This window comes from Heterocephalus glaber, unplaced genomic scaffold (genome assembly GCF_053883595.1).
Source record: "Heterocephalus glaber isolate CG9 unplaced genomic scaffold, H.glaber_assembly_v1.0 deba00001457, whole genome shotgun sequence".
Classification (NCBI taxonomy): domain Eukaryota; kingdom Metazoa; phylum Chordata; class Mammalia; order Rodentia; family Bathyergidae; genus Heterocephalus; species Heterocephalus glaber.
Genome location: NW_028258305.1, coordinates 40,028,363 through 40,046,062, shown reverse-complemented (window position 1 = coordinate 40,046,062; position 17,700 = coordinate 40,028,363). Strand labels below are relative to the sequence as shown.

At 38.3% G+C, this 17,700-nt stretch overlaps 1 protein-coding gene and 1 pseudogene across 7 annotated transcripts in view; both read right to left on the bottom strand.

Annotated features, from left to right (window-relative positions):
• Rbks (ribokinase) overlaps positions 1–17,700 on the bottom strand; it is a 117,418-nt gene that overhangs the window by 74,370 nt on the left and 25,348 nt on the right. For all 7 annotated transcript variants that reach the window (XM_021253645.2, XM_087216200.1, XM_013070148.3 and 4 more), the window contains exon 2: positions 16,876–17,008. In XM_021253645.2, the coding sequence (XP_021109304.1) occupies positions 16,876–16,887 (12 nt within the window). In that variant the 5' untranslated portion in view covers positions 16,888–17,008. The remainder of the gene's footprint in view (positions 1–16,875; positions 17,009–17,700) is intronic.
• LOC147827051 (centrosomal protein of 57 kDa pseudogene) lies at positions 1,872–16,869 on the bottom strand (annotated as a pseudogene).

Genomic DNA, 17,700 nt, shown 5'->3' with positions numbered 1-17,700 from the left:
CTCTTTTAGATCAAGGACTCTTCTCTGCCTGGCCAGCCATCCCCTACAGGCCATGGCTCTGGGTCTATGGCTCAGCTCCAAAAGGCTATTACTTTTATTTTTATTTTTCCACCATTAAGTTTATTGGTACATTTTAGGTATAAAATACTGTTACATACATCATTGGGATCTTGTACCATTACATGAGTATCTTGGTTCTTATTTTTTTTCCCCCTTCCCCTGCCCTCCCTTCACCTCCTCCACCCTTCCCCACTTGCAAAGATCCTTTTTGCTCTTTTCTCATATTTTTCCCCTTTCCCCTTCCCCACACCGCCCCCGCCCCCCAGACCTTTTCTTCCTATTACACAATATCAATTATACATTTTTAAAATTAAAATATCAAGACCTAGGAGACATTACCACAGATTTTACAGAATTTAAAAGGATATAGAAAGCATATTACAAAAATCTTTTTTGAAATAAATTTGACAACTTCTAAGAAGTACCTTGGAAGACAAATTAATGAAACTAACTCTGGAAGAAATATAAAATTTGAATAGCACCTATTAAAGAAAGTATATTCCTAGCTTGAAAAGCCTACCTATATGACAACAACAGGCTCATATATATTTTAACTGAAAAATTATATCAAACATTTAAAGCAGAAAAAAAAAGGAACACTTCTCCTCTCATTTTAGGAAATCAACATTGTGCTAATCCTAAAACTGGATAAAGATAATAGAAGAAAAAAGTATGAACACAGATAGAAATTTGTTTAACAAAACAAACTATTAGAAGTCAGATCTGGCAGGATGTAGAAAGTAGTTTTGTTATAGGGATGGCAGTGTTGGTTCAGCTTTGGAAGATCCACCCCCAAAAGTTATCATTTTAACAGAGGAAAGGAAAAAGCCATATGATCCTGTCACTAGTTGGAGAAAAAGTATTGGACTAAATTCCACAGCTGTTCATGGTAAAAGCTATCAGGTGACTAGAAGTAGAGCAGAACCTTCTCGACAGATTAAAGACATGTACTGCATACTTCCATCGAAAATGCCTTATATGAATGGAGAAGATGCAATGCTTTCTCCCTAAGGTGGGGAACAAGGGCAGATATGCTTACTCTTCATCTGTCCATTAAACTTTGAAACCTAGGCCCAACCAAAATAGTCTGGCAATAAAATGACACAATTAGGATAGGATTGGCAAGGTAGAAGCAAAATCTTTATATGTAGATGAAATGATCATCTACAGAGAAAATACTAAGAAATCTCTAGGAGCACCTAGAACTTGTATTTTAATTTAGCAGGATTAGAAAACACAAAGTATATATAAAAATTCAGGTCTGTGTATACTTGCTATAAATGAAGAATTGGATACTGAAATTTAAAAGTTATGTAGGAGTACAAAGGACCTAGAAAAGTTAAAAAAAAACAGTGTTGGAAGACATTTAGTACCTAATTTTAAGACTTCTTCTAAAGCTACAGTAATCAAGGCAGTGTTTGTGTACGGAAAGACATATAGATCATTGGAATAAAACAGAGAATCTAGAAATAGAGCCACACATATATGGTCCACTGAGTTTTGAAAGATTATTTAACATTAGCATTTTATAGAATATAAACTCAATTCAAGAGCCGAGGAAAAGATAGTGTTTTCAGCAAACAGCACTAGAACACCTGGTATCCGTATATAAAAAATTAAACTCAATCTTTTTTTTCATACATGAAAATATCTTGAAGGGATCTATGAACCTAAATATGAAAGCCTAAAAGTATAAAACTTTAAGAAGAAATTATAAGGGAAAATGCTTATAAATTTAGGGTAGGCAAGAACTACCTAGGATACAAAAAACATGATGTATAAAAGAAAAAAAATTGATAAATGAGACTCCATCAAAATTTAGAACTTTAAATGACATCATTAAAATGAAAAGTAGTCCTTAAACAGACCATATTTATAATGCATATAACCTATGATGAGAATATATAAAGAACTCTTACAGCTCATTTATAGACAACCCAATTAAAAAGTAGACATAAGAAGATGATAAATAGCCAGTACAGCACAAGGAAAGGTGTGCAACACTAGAATCAGAAAAATACTAATCAATACAATAACAATTGAATTATACACTCATTAGGGAGATGAAGTTAAAAGTTTTAAAAGCCTTGTCATGACTTTTTCTTTTTGTTGGATTCTCCTCCTTTGTGTTTAATTTGTCAAGCCCAATGGATTCATTCTGCTGGGTTTCCTGGGGTTGTGATCCTCATTGTCTTTTCCTAGGGTATTGTCTAAAATTTTCTGGAGTGCCAGTTTGGTATTCATGAAGTTCCTGAGGTGTTCTTTGTTATGAAAGTATCTTATTTCTCCATCAATTTTGAAAGATAGTTTTGCAGGGTACATCAATCTGGGTTGGAGGCTGTTTTCCTTTAGGGCTTGAAATACATCTCTCCAAGCTCTTCTTGCCTTGAGGGTTTGCATTGAGAAGTCTGCTGTGATTCTGATGGGCTTTCCTTTGTATGTGATTTGTTTCTTTTTTCTCACTGCTTATAGAACTTTGTTCTTCTGTTGGGTTTCTGGAATCTTAACTATTATATGCCTATGTGTAGATTTTTTTTGATTAAGGCTAGCTGGAGTCCTATATGCCTCACTTATCTGTATGTCAAGTTCTTTTCCCCTGCTTGGCAAGTTTTCTGCCATCACTTCTGTGAAGAGTTTTTTTATGTCATCTGCACTCTCTCCTGTTTCTTCATTGACTCCAATCAGTCTTATGTTATTCTTCTTTGCATCATCTAGCAGCTGCTGGATTGATTTCTCGTGTTCCCTTACAATTTTAGAGCAATTTTTCTTTTCCTGGTCACTAATTGCAATCTTATCTTCTATATCTGAAATTCTATCCTCACATTGGTTCATTCTGCTGCTCAGACTTTCAATGGAATTTTTAATCTCCTGGAAATCTGTTTGCATCTGTTTTATGGATTCCATTTGTTTCCTATGTTGGGATTCCATCATGTTCCTCAGATCCTCTATTTTTTTATCTGCGTCCTCTCTAGTTTTATTAATCATGTCTTGCACTATAAGCACAATCTTTGGTGTTATCTGAGTAATCGTTTCTGATTGCATTTTTCCCAGATCCTCTTTTGTTGCCAGTTCAGAGAGTCCAGGTGGTTGAGTATCAGATTGTTCCATCTCATTTCCCTTTGGGGTTGCTGTAGGTGATCTGGAAGTCTGTTTTTGAGGCTTGTTTACGTGTCTTCTCATTTCCACAGTGTGTGTGTGGGGTGCTTCTGGCACCCGTGCAGCTCACCTCCTCTGCCCTAGGAGTGCTGAATGGCGGCGCAGGAGCTTCCTTCTGGGTGCTGGGGCTGGCTCACCTTCCCTGCCCTAGGAGCATGGAATGGTGGTGGGGGAGCTTCTTTCCAGGTGCTGGGACTGGCTCAGCTTCTCTGCCCTAGGAGCGTGGAATGGTGGCGGGGGAGCTTCCTTCCGGGTGCTGGGACTGGCTCCCAAAAGGCCATTATCGCAAGGCCTGTGGCATCAACCGGCATGGTCACCTACACTTTCTTCTGCCCTGTTCTGGGCTGGTGCTGTGATCATTGGGCACCTCTGGTATCTTCTACTATGCCTATCCAATGCTAATGCTTTGTCTGACTGCCACTCTGGCTGGACATTAGCCTGACTGCTACACTTGAAAACTACAGCAGAACTTGTAAACTGGTGGGTTAGAGTCAAATATGACCCCTGCATATGTTGTTTGCCCTACTATTTAAAAAAATAGAGTTGATTTTTAAAAGTAGTTTTAGGTTTTTAGTAAAACAAGTGGAAAGTACAGAGTTCCTATATACCTTCTTTCTTCCCACTTGCCTCTAACCCCCATTATCAACATCCTGCACCAGCATGGTACATTTGTTATAATCCATGAGCCAACACTGACACATTATTAACACCCAAACTATACAGTCTACATTAGAGTTTATTTTTTTCCCTTTGATCCTGGAGGTTGTATCCGGGTCCTTACACAAGCAGGGCAAATGCTCTATCTCTGGGCTATGGTACATCCCAGCACTGGAGTTCACTGGTGTTACATATTCTATATGTTTTAGAAGTGTGTAATGCCATGTATCCACCATTATATTATCATAGAAGATAGGTGCATTGCCTTAAAAATCCCATTCTCTGCTTATTCATCTGTTTTTTCCCCCTATTCCCTGGCAACCACTGATCTTTTCACTGTCTCGAGCTTTATCTTTTCTACAATCTCTTATTGTTGGACTCACATAGCAGGTAGCTTTTCCAAACCAGCTTCTTTCACTTAGTAATATGCACCTAAGGTTTCTTGGTATTTTTCTTTGTCTTGACAGCTCACTTTCTTTTAGTGTTGAATAATATTCCATTGTCTGGATGGATCACGGTTCACTTATCCCCACTTGCTGAAGGACATCTTGCTAGCTTTCAAGTTTTGGCAACTATGAATAAAGCTTCTACAAACATTCAAGTGAAGGACTGTGCATCCATCCTTTGCTGTCCTTAGGAATTTAAAAAAAAATGGGGCTATGGGTCAAACCCAGGGACTGGGCATGATAAGCAGATATTTTATCTCTGAGCTACATCCCCAGCTTACTGAAAAAAAAAAACTTAATCAGATGACATTAACATTTAAATATTAGGAGACTACATTAAAAACATTTCCAGGAGGTCCTGGAAGTTCAGAGGTTCTGGTTACAACTACTACAACTTCTGTTACTTGCCTGGCTGCAGTATGCCTTTAGGCTTGCCATCCTTAACTAGTTTTCCATTCTGTAGTTAAGCACTACTTCAATGGTTTTTATCTGTGTCCAGGTCTCAGTTACACCTGGTATAGTCTCTTCTTTCACAAAAAATTGTTTCTTTTTTGAGACATCAATAGAAAGTAACCTAGAGATTAACCTAGGTCAATATCCCCAGTGAATGAGGATAAAATTACCTTGCAAGTTTTTGGATTGTGTAGATCAGGTGAATAACTTCGCTGGCCATGTGATCTCTTATTCAACTCTGCTGTTACAGTGTAACAGCCAAAGATGATCTGAAACAAGTGGGTGTGGTGGTGTTCCAATACAACTTTATTTACAAAACTAGGCAGTAAGCAGGATTTGTTCCATGGGCCAAAGTTTGCTGACTCTTGATTTAACTTCCACAGCTGATATCTTCTTCATCAAAGAACATTTTTCCTTTATTCCTTTTCTGGAAATGCTGGTTAGGCAATAATCTCAAATAATGTGTAACACTTTCTTACTAGCAGAATTACTATATTTACAGTGTAGAGTGTCCAGCAGCAAGCACGTGGGATAAGTTCCCCGTTGAAGTAGCTCACCTGCCAAAAGTATCCCTTGTAAGAGGCCAACTATTTATCTGCCAGCTAAATGCACAACTGTCCAATGTCACAGGTCAAAGATTAATACCAGAAACAAATTCTTCGCTCTCCCATCTTCTTTTATATAACAGTTCTCTCCTATGGGCAATCATAGGGTTATATAGCTGGGAAGATATCATTATAAGAATGTTAGTGGGATTAAGAAAAGGTAATTTCTAGTTGAGGGGAGCTTAGTACAAAGCAGAGCAATGAAATGCCTTTTCCTTTTATTAACAGTTTATGCAAAGTCTGCCAAAGGTGACATCAACAACAGCATTTATAAATGGAGGTGATAATACAGACCTTAGAGAGTGCAGGGATTAGGAAGATTGTTGCAGGGAGGAGGAAACCAAAAAGCATGTAGCTTCATCTTCAAGAAACAGATAATATCAAGGGATCCTAAGACATACCGAGACAACCATAATCTGGGTAGAATATCACATGCATCAGAGGCATAAGTAGGAAGGGATTTCATGGTCAGCGTAATTGCATTTTGAAGCCTTGCAGAAGTGGTATTCTAGACTACTATAGCTGGTTTCTTTTTCTTGCTCAAGGTATTACTTGCATTGGAAAATCTCTTGATGACGGCTATGTTTTCAGATTTATTCTAATAAGGATCACCGGACAAATTTGTTTGCCTGGCCTTCTAAACTCAATGTGAGAGGAAGAACAAAATACTTTGTCTTTGATATTAGCTTGTTAAGAATGAAAATCTGGCAACAAAAAACAACAGAAAAGTAATGACACTGCTAGCTAAGGAGAAAGAGAAGTCAACTCTAGCTCCATCAATTTTGAATTTAGATTATAGTAAAAGAAGGAATAAAAAGAATAGGAAGACAGTATTTTCATTTGTGTTGTGGAAGGTAGGAGCCTCTTCCCCCTAGCTGTGTGATTCTGGGCAAGCAACTTTAATTCTCTGTAGGTCTCGATTTCCTTTATTGGGAAAGTCATAACAAGTTTGCTGCGAGGAGAAAATAAAATAAAATAACAGCTCTGAAAACACATTTAAAACAGTGCAGGATTAAGTAAAGTGTTGGTGCTACCCCCCCCCCCCCATGGCAGTGTGGCTGTGACTGTAGCCTTTTTTAAGGCAAAGAGGCAGAGGATACTGTAGCTCGGATTGAATCTTGATTTGTTTTTTATTTGGTGGTGCAGGCTTCATGCATACTAGACAAGTGCTCTACCACTGAGCTACTTCCCCAGCCCTGGATTCAATCTTACAAACTGTTTTCCTGCCCAGGAAATTGGTCCCAATTCCTCCTATTGCTTTCTATTTTCAAAGAGAAGAACACCTGATCCTGAAAGCAAGAATCTGGGAGCATTAAAGTACTTCTCAGATTCATTACTGTTATTATTTATTTATTTATTTATTTAGGTACTGGGAATTGAACTCAGGACCTTACACTTGCGAGGCAGGCACCAGAACCACTGAGCTAATCCCCGGCCCGACTGTTATTATTTTATTTTATTTTTTTTGGTACCGGGGATCAAACTCAGGTCCTTGCGCTTACGCAGCAGGCTTTGAAACCACTGAGCTAAATCCCCGGCCCTTTACTGTTATTATTTTAATAAAAATATTAACACCCTATTAATGATCTGGTGTGATGAGAGTACTGTTCAATGTAATCATTTATCCTGTTACTTTCATGAGAATATTATCAAATGGGGATGTATTGGTGCCTTGGACCTTGGGAATAATCTTTAAAAGTTAAGTTAACTCACATATTACAATGTGGATAAAAAACAACGGAGATCCATGTCCTATTTAAAATGGCCTCCTTTTCATTCTGCAATATGGAGATGTACAGATGAAAGGTGCATTATTTTACTAAAAGAATGACACCTTCCCAAATTCTTCATCCTCAAAACCTTGTATATATTCCTTCATTTATGCTTCTGGACTTAAAAAAAAAAGTTGAGAGAAATGTACACCTCCCAACCTCTTTTGCTTGCTTTTGACTCAAATTCAAGCTTCTTTCCTAGTTTCTGGAAGCTGATAATCAGAAATTAGGAGAGTAGTGCTGAAACAAGGGCTTTATTTTCTGCCTTTGAGAGCCAAGTGAGAGTACCTTGAGTAACACTGTGAGTAATACAAAGGGGAGTCCTGATAAAAAACTTGTTATAAAGTATTAATGGACTAATAAAGACTACTGTAAAGGAATCTTTGGAGGTTTCTCTTTTTCTGGTCACACTTTGGCCACCAAATGGATAAGAAAACTTTAAATGGAAGCATCTTGGCCATGAGGCAAATGGTCCCTATGGAAGTCAGAAAATTTGGAGTCTAATTTCAGTTCTGTCATTATCAAACTAATTAAAATTCTTTGCATTTTGTCTCAGATTGTTCCATCAGAGCCAGGCTGTGGATGGGAACTGGTACGAGTTCTCTCTGGTAGGCAGGAAACCAATGTTCTTAATCTTGGCTGTACATTAACATGTCCCAGGGAGCTTATAAAAATCCTGAGGCTCTGGTTACACACCAGGCCAACTGAATTAGTCTTTCTGCAGATGGGACTGCAGCAGGTGCCTCAGGTGATTACAATTTGTGGCCTTGGTGGAGGACCACTGGGTTGCAGACTCAAAGTCAGGGGGTGTCTGTAAAGCCTTGTGTGTGGGAAACATGAAAAGCACAGTCCTGGGTGCCGCTGTGCTGTTGATTCAATTAAATAAGAGGCAGAGAAGCATGGCCTGCAGAATCTGCTGGGGCAAGGGGCCTGCTAGGCCTCTAACATGAGGGTAAAGATAAGGCACTGACCGCAAAAGAGGTTTCCTTGGCTTCTATTTACTGACCCCAGTCTCAATTTGGTGTAGCTCAAGTTGTTTTCTCTTGCTTCTATCTTTCTGAAAGTCATATTGGCAAAAATAATGAGATTTCAGTTGGGCAGGGTGTTGCATGTCAGTAATCCTGGCCACTCAAGAGGCTGAAGCAGGAAGATTCTAAATTTGGGCTGGCTTGGGCAACTGAGCAAGACTCTATCTCAAAATAAAAAATGCTGGGATGTAACTTAGTGATACAGTAATCCTGGGTTTGATCCTCAGTAGCAGAAGAAAAAAAAATGATTTCTCTTTTCTTCAGACTGGTCAGTAGAAAGTCACTATTAACTCATTATTATCACTGGATTGCATTAGAACTGAATGTGAATACCACACGTTCACGTCTACTTCCTTGCCTTCACTTCTGAGAACTTAAAAGTCCTTTTCCCCTCTTCCACCTACTCAAATCTTACCTCTTCTTCAAGCACCAACTTAACATCTACCTTCCCTGTTTTGGCTGTCACTAATGCCATTTCTAGAACTCTCATTGCATTCCTAATCAATTCCATAATTCCATGTCATTCTAATATTATCTGCCATTCCATATTTGTTAGTTTAGGCTTCTTATGTCCTACTGGAGATTCTAGCTTGAAATATATGGGTCCCTCCCCAAGCCCTGTGTATTAAAGGTGTTCATTAGGATTTGATCCTCTTAGTTGCCTTTCGGTTTTATTTTCCTTGGGCCCATATTATTCCTGGAAGGGACACGACTCCAAGCACCCAGAATACACAGTCCTAGTTATGATTGCAGAATGGTTCTAACAAGGTTTTGTTCCTAACAGCCCTCTTGAAGGCACTCTCACAGTCTTTTAGCTGCAGCAGTGAAATACCTTTGGGCAGAAAGATTCTTAAAGTACACATAATCTGAGGGAGCCTACCTGGGTGAGCCTGCTCCAGGTGAAAGAAGCCAGATCAAGAGCAAGCATGGCCAAGCACATTAGCCAAGGCAACCCACCGAACGCAAGATGCACTTCAGGGGATTCCAGGCTCAGCTCTTCCCTGAATGCTGTGGAGCAGGAGCATCTGATAAAACTTCTTACAATGATATGCTCTACCTCTGTGCTGCCCAGTACAAGTACTTGAAATGAAACCTATGTGATTGAGAAATTCAATTTTCAATTTTATTTTACTTCTAAATTTCAATATCCACATGTGGTAGGTGGCCACTGTACTAGACAATGCAGCCAGGCACAGGCAGATAAAAGGTGGGGTCTACAAGGGCACAAGCCCTTCTTCCTGCAGGGAAGCGGGCTTAGTGCTTCCTTCTCTTTGACCAAGTGAGGCTATTTTGACAGTGAAGGCCTCAATGTGGTTCCTTGGTCCAAAACTAGCATGACTGTGGGGAGGGTAATTTTAGTTAGTACTGTAATGTAATACATTTGTACTTTTCAAAATGATGGAAGAATGGTTATTTGTTTAGGCTGCTTGGAATCCTTCAATGGCAGAAACCACTTAGTAATTTCAGCCCTCAACGTACATTTGTGGTAAAATAAAACACAGAGGACCAAGATGCGTTATCCAAGGTCTGGCAAAACGGAATATTCTGCTGAAAAACTTACTGCATGTATTAAAACCGGTCGCAGATTTTCAAAGGAATATATGAAAATAAGATTAATGCTAAAACCAAGCCAATGCCACTTAGTCCTGTGCTCCATCCAGACCTCCTCCAGTGACTGTCGGTGCCTGAGAGTTAAGTGAGCAGCTGACTAAGGAACAATAAAACTCAGCAGCCGCTGTTGTGAATAAATCCTTCATATTAACTTTTAAACTTGTCACTGGTGGCCTTATCATAAAAGATACAAGAAGAGTATATAAAACGTCAGTTATTTAAGGTTTCTTGTTGTTTAAATCAAAGATATAGGCATGTTTACCTTAATAATGACCTCTAATACATGGAGTTTATTACTACAGTTTCCATTACTAGGCCCAGCTATCTGAGAGCAGGTTTGTGGAAATCCAATTGCTTTCTTTCATTTCTATTATTTCTTCCTATTTAAGGTGACATAAGATATGTACTGTTTGGTCTTGTGTTTGGACATTTAGCCAAGTGGCTTTTGTCAGTTGTCTTTTAATAGAATTTAGGAAAGAACAGTATTCATTTCATCATATATCACCTGGAAAGACCTGATGACACATTTTAGGTCTCTGAAAATGAAAATCACAATGAGAGATCAGCTGATGCTTCCACAGTAGTCTAGCACCGAAGGCACCTTTTTGGCTAAGGTGATAGTTGCTCTCATACACGGCATTTCAAACTCTCCGTGGTGAAAGACCTTTTTTTCTTTTTTTTCCATTTTCTAGTTTACAATCCATTATGAATCAATCATTTTGTACACCATAATTACATCAAAACAAAAAGAATCATACAAAATACAGGGGCTAATAATTACTATTATATTCAACAGCTATAAAATTACCGCATCACATTGCTATAAATGATTCTCTGCTTACTTTTGGATTCTTCCCTGTTTGAATCAGTGACATCCTGCAGCCCGGCAGTGGCCTGAGGACTGGACTTTGAGTAGCACTGTCCTAACAGGCTGCCTCTGTCACTAATCTCCTGCCTGAACTTTCTGAAGGAAAACAGCTAACTACCTATGTTAGAGTTTAGATAATCTCATGTTTGAAGGAAGCAAGACCAGGTAATTTTTTGGGTAATTTGGGGGTAATTTTTGTGTCATTTGGTCCATGCCTGCTCGTGGCTTGTGTTCATCTGTACAGAAAGCAAGGGCTCTGGGCTCACCCTGGGCCCCTGCATCTTGAGCTGTTTACTCAACATGGTTCTCTGGAGCTGCCAATGTTTGATGTTTAGAAATAACTTCCTTCTAACATTTGGCCTCAGTGGAATGTAGGAGGGACTATTTACCTAATATACATTAGGTGAAGTCTTATTAGAGATGTCCTATTAGGCTCTTTTCCCCGGGAAGACTTTCATTTTCTATACTATATTCCTGGGTTTTTAAATTGTAAAGACCATTTCTAATTATCATTGGCTGGAGATTTAGCTCAGTGGTTCTGCTGCCTGCCTCACAAGCACAAGGTCCTGAGTTCGATCCCCAGTACCAAAAAAAAAAAAAAAAGACTATTGACAAAATCTAATTATCATTGGATGGCAGTGATGGCCCATGAGTTGGGTAAATACTGACCACACAATTTTTAACCTCTGTATTTCAAGTGTTTTAGCATACATGTGTTACTGTATAAATATTTTTTGTTTGTTTGTTTCTTAAAAAAAGCTGCTTTATTGACTCCAGTGGCAAATTTATAAAAAGTTAACATGTCTTGCTGTATTCAGATTTACACTGATATAATTATATGTATACAGTTATTTCAGTCATGTTTTACACCAAAGACATATTCAAGGGGTTCTCTAAGTTTCAAAATTCAAACCACAAGGCCTTGACTGAATAACATGATTACAAACAGGTATCAAAAAACTGCAAATGTGCTTGCTTCATAATAGCTCCCTTCTATCTCTTACCTTTTCCCAAAATCTTGTTTCATTAATAATCTACACTCTTTAAAATGCATTTATAATTTTATAGGTAAGTAATTTGATTTAAAAGATTACTTGGACCTTTAAAAAATTTTAAACTGTATTACAAAAACAATAGAAATGCATTTAATACTAATCATTGATTAAAACACCAAGAAAGCAAACAAAAAAATCCTCTTAAATATATAAATACTTAAATATAGAAAATATCCATCAATAATCAAAGCATGTTTAACAGTTGTATGAGAAAAGCGAAGTGGGCACTTGATGACAGGGAAGATCTAAAAATGAGACTCTTCAAGCAAATGCTGCCTGTGGGCCAGCCTTGTATTTTGAAAATTTAAACCTAATTTATACATATATATATATAAATAAAGAATTTTTAAAAAAATCACACAAGTAAAAAATTGGTAACTTGTTTACAAAGTGCAATATACCAGTACAGTGTATTCACCTTAAAGAATGTGGCTTCTCAAGTTTTAAAACTTCCTTGGTTTCCATTTACATACATGGTTTAATACTCAGTTGTTTGGTATAACACAAGAAACCTATGTAATGAAGCCTAAGCCCTGAACACCTTCTGTTAATTAATTCCAACATTAGCGAGTATGAAACCTGGAAAGTAAATTGTCAATGTCTGATCAATGAGGTATAGATTATCTGAATAAAATTTATGACCTGGTGTGAGCAGTCAGTAATTCCAACACACATTACTACTCTGTAATAAATTTTGTATGGTTTGCATGTCCTTCAATAACTGAAGAATTTTCCTGCTTTTTTCTCCAGGTCTCAGTTTGGCAAAATCCTTCTTACTTATGGTCCCCATGAGTCCAGAAGAATGGCTACTGCTGTTTCCTTCTTCAAGAGTCTTTTTGTTAGCTCTAACTTCCTTTTTCTGCTTCTCCAGCTTCTGTTTCTTTCTCTAGCTGTGCTTGGTATTTTCGAACTTTAGTTATTTGGTTGGCTTTTGCTTCCATCTTTCCCACTAATGCCTCTAGTTCACACTCTAAGCTGTCTTTCAGTTCAGTGTTTGGTGATTCCTGTATAAGTTTTACAAGCTGCTGGTGATCAAAGCTCATCTGACCAAACTCATCCTGTAAAGTCTGTAAGACTTCTGATAATTCTTCATTGATGCCGCTGGAAGAGGGAGGTGTTGCTGACTTCTTTCTTCTACTACCTTGTGAAGGTACTTGTTTGGCCAAAGAAATGTTGTTCACCACTCGATCACTGCACAAGACTTTACTGTGTTGTTTCATTAGATGCAAGGCATGCTGAACGTTAGCTACCACAGCATGGCTAGGACTAGTGGACTTCCAGCCACAAATGGCATATCACGTAAGCATAATCTATAATGAGGTTGTGCATCAAAGTAATTCCTAGGTCCTTTCTTTTCTGGTGGTTTTGACTTTTTTTTTAAATTTTTCTTGCAGTGGGAGCATATGAGGTTGTTTTATTTTCAAAGGCAAATCTCTTTGTTTCTAGATCAGTCTGCAACTCAGCTGCCTTAGCTTGCATACGCTTCCTTTCCTGTTCTTCTTCATGGAGTTTTGCTTCCAATTCTTGCATCTTTTTTTCTGCAAGGGTTTGCATTGTGTTAAGTTTGTTATATTCTTGTTCCAGAAGATCCAGTTTTACAAGTTGTCTCTGAACATGTGTTTGATCATGTTGTCGTTCTCTTTCTAGGGTCACTTGTTTCTCTAAGACAGATGTTCTCTCCATTTCTGCATGCTTTATCATATTCCGCATGCATTCCAATTGTTTTTCTAAAAGATTACATTTATTTTCTACAGCTAGCAACTGACATGTCAGTTCTTGATTGTGCTTTGATTCCTCATTCTTTGAATTCTCCCTTTCTTGTATCTGTTCATCTAGTACTTTTTTATATTCAACTGTTTCTCTGGACAAAGTTTTCACACTTTCTTCTGCCTGAATCCTCTCAAGTTCCAAGCATCGAATCTTATCTTGAAGATTCTTCAGAGCAGAAAATATGGCTCTGCTATTGCTTTCTGGGTAGGCAAGTGTAGGCTTATTTGGGGAGCGCCGTAGTTCACTATTAAGGAAAGGTTTATCAGGTGGATATAATACATACGGAGATGAAGAACGATGAATCATATTTCCATTAGACTTTGATGGTTCAGCTAAGATATTCGAGAACTGAGAATCAGAAGCCACAGACTCCGATGCCGCCGCCATCTTTCTGGCCTCACAACTCGGGGCTCCGCTGACTGGGTTCGCTCTGAGTTCCCGAGCTCTTCAAGATTCTAGAGCCGCCCACCAGGGGGGACCCTCAGAGGAACCCCAGATGGAACGGGACGGGGTGCTGCTGCCAGGGTAACTACACCCCCGCCACACACCCCCACGGGGACGCCCACCCCTAGAGCCCTCGCGGAAAGGTCCTACTATATAAATATTGATGTAACCCTTGCTTACTATTTTTTTGTAGTAATATCTTGATAAAGAATTCTCGCTAACTCAATGTAAGAGTGTTTGCCTGGGCCATCAATCTTATTTCATCAGACCTTCATTTCTAGTTTTTTGCTGGGCAGCAGTAGGTAACTCAATGTTGCTAGGAAAACCATAAGGAATTTTCTACCAGTTTTCTTTTTGCCCCAGCTGTTCATTTGTATCTTGATTAATTTCATGATTCTGATTTCTACTTGGAAGCTGTCATCTTTAAAAAACTGCTATAAAGCAAGTTTGGCTGATTTGCTTTTTTTTTTTTGCTAAGGGGATCGAACTTGGGATCTTACACTTGTGAGGCAGGCACCGGAACCACTGAGCTAAATACCCGGCCCATGATTTGCGTAATAAAAATGTACTTCACAATGGAAAATACCATGATTAATGGCTAGATATCATAAAAATATTGTTTTTCTTTTTAAGAAGTCTAAGAACATTATGCAAGTTGCCTAAGCTTTTAAATAAGTTCCTGCCTGAAGGTGCTAGGGTACCAAAGCAAGGTTGCCCTGAATAGGTTTTACCTGAAGTCATATTTTTTATCCTTTACTGTGCAGACACCCAGGCTAACTTCTGTAGTGGGGGCAAACATTAAATGACAAAACCAGGGGCATAGTAAAGATGCCGAATTTTCAAAATTGTTCAGGTGATAATATAAATCATCATATACAGACAAGAACAAAGCAGCATCTTTGCTTCAGTCAACCTCCCAAGTGGAACACATCCCAGAATACAGATCTCTGCCTTTCCTCTCACATCTACTCGTACGGTTTCATGATTCATTCTCCAAGTTCAGTTCCATAATTCAAATATTTCTACAATGTTTATCTTCTTGCCACAAATTCAACAGACCTAAAATAAAAGCAATTACCAAATCTTACAGTTGGATGAGATCCCAGGGGACATTTAATCCTGACTTTAAGGGCTCCATGAATATCTCCTATAGCTTCCAAAAGGAAAGGGATTGCTAAGCTCTTTTTTTCAAGCCTTCATCTTCAGGGAACTCCTCTCTTCCCAGACAGTCATTTTGGACCCCTAAATACTAGATCCTTGCCAGGTTTTCCCAGCCAGGAAATTATATCATCCAGTTTCTAAGTTCTTTCTCAACACCATCTGATTACTACCGAGACCCTCATATCTAATCAAGTATGGGATGGGTCAGGCCTAAAATTTTTCAACAGTTCTCTCTCTCTCTCAATAGCCCCATAATTCCTAGAATATATTTAATTGCCAATTTATTATATTAATATTAATATTTTAAATCAAGAACTCAACTTAGCCAATTGAGGATTTCTTTAAATCTTGTGTTTCATATAGTATTTTTGATCAAATATGCAGAAATAGTCATAAACTAGAAATAAAGTTATGGTTCATGAGCAGATGAAGTGATAATTGTGTAGTTTATACATCACTTATAGACTCCTGTGGAGAGAAAAGTGCTGCATGTAATGGGGAATGACATTTCAGAGAAATTTTGGTAAAAATCTATATGGTTAAAGGACAGGGCTCAATTAAGTTTCTCCTGTTTTTCTTATCCTCTACGGTGTAGACCTAATCTACCTTTCTCTACATAAAACAACAACATAATCTTCCTTTCTTACTATAGTAGTAGTACTAGTACCTTCAAATGGCAAGAAAGATGCAAAATGAAAACTGACAATTTCACTTATTTTCATATCATTTCAGTAGGATGGACAGAACTAGAATTAGTGAATGTCACATATTTCTCCACATACTCGACAGCAGAAATATGCCAAAACATGGGTTATGTACAGTTCATTAAAGCCCAGATTCCTTTCTGATCTAAGATATGGAATTTGAAGAAAATGACTTGGTGCTGTGTACGGCATGAGTTACTAGACTAAGGCTCCGAAGCTGTGTTGCTGCAGTGAATTTCACTAAACAGGAATGACTCATTCTGCTGTTTAGAAGACTGACACAGAAACCCCTTGAGCAGGCTAATTCTCACTTTGCACTCTCCAGTTATGAATACATTAATATCCAGGGAATGTAGCATTGAGTTATTTGAGGACTATTACTTCCCAGAGGATTTAATTAGACAGAAACCAATATAAAGGACAAGGAAGATTATTCTCTCTTATTCAGATCTTTAAAAACATGAACATTCAAAAGAATTGAAAATAAGTACTCAAACAGGTATAGGTACATGCATGTTCACACCAGCCAAAAGGGGGAAACAGCCCAAGTGTCCATAGATCTATTCAGGGATGGATAAACAATGTGTAGTAAGTACATACAAAGGATTAAATAACTGACACAGGTTGTAGTATGGATGAACCTCAAAAACAATATGTTAAGTGAAAGAAGCCAGATAGAAAATATCATGTGTTGTGTATTCTATTTACATGTAATGTAAATAGTTAATTCTATATGCACAGAATGAAAACTGGTGGTTTTGTGTGTGTGTGGGGGGCGTGCACAAGGGCTTGAGGGGAGGAGGATATAGGAAGAAACTGCTTAAAGAGTAAGAGGTTTTGGGCCGGGGATTTAGCTCAGTAGTTTCGCTGCCTGCTGTGCAAGCACAAGGACCCGAGTTTGATTCCCGGTAACAAAAAAAAAAAAGAGTAAGAGGTTTTACTTTGGAATGATGGCAACTGGATAAAGCTGGACAGAAGCAATGATTGCACAACATTACGAACATACTAGAGCCACTGAACTGTTCATTTTATAATGGTTAAGAAAAAGAAAACCAATGAACTTGTCCTAAAATCAGAGTGCTTACCTTGCATACCATGGATGTCTTTGCTCCAAGCCTGGCAGCCTGGACACACTGGTTGGCACCTTTCCCTCCAAAGCCAATAAAAAATTTATGTCCATGGATGGTTTCTCCAGTTTTTGGCAAACGAGAAGTAAGGCTATTATAATTTAAAAACAGAGGAAAGAAAAAGCACATTAGTAACTGCAAGTGATTTAAGTTCTTTAGAAGGGGAAAGGTTATCTGATGGAGTGAGCTTCAAATAGTCTTAACAAAGAGCCCTTTAGAACAACAAGTAGAGAAGATTGCCTTTCCTTTACTTAAGGTAACATTCAGGAGTTTATTTCACTAAGGAGAATGTACTTCCTTGATAAAATTCTTCTCTCCCCTACAGCCTACAGCTGTAATTCTACTTCATATCATAATTCCTGGTGTCTGTACTGCATCAGGGATATTTATGGGGACCTCGGTTTCATACTTCTGTTTGCAATGCTCAGCAGTTTTATTCACAGTGGGATCTGGTACATGGCATGAAGTTGGTGTGTTTCTGTACGGGTTGATATGGACACTTTAACAAGAAGAAGGGGGTATGGCAGGATTCTAGAGATCATTTACATGATGTCAGGAAAGAGAAGCTGCAGTTCTAGGTAGTAAAGGATCTTATCTGATTACTTGGAGGTGGGTACTGCAAGGGGAGGATCAGGTCTTGGCCCCAGTCCACACATTTCACGTACTAACTCAAAAAGAACATATTTAAAACAATGGATCTTAAAGAGCTGAGTTTAATTTTTACTATGGAAATTGCAAATGTATAAAAGTAAAGCAAGTAGCACACTGACTTCCTTACCCCTA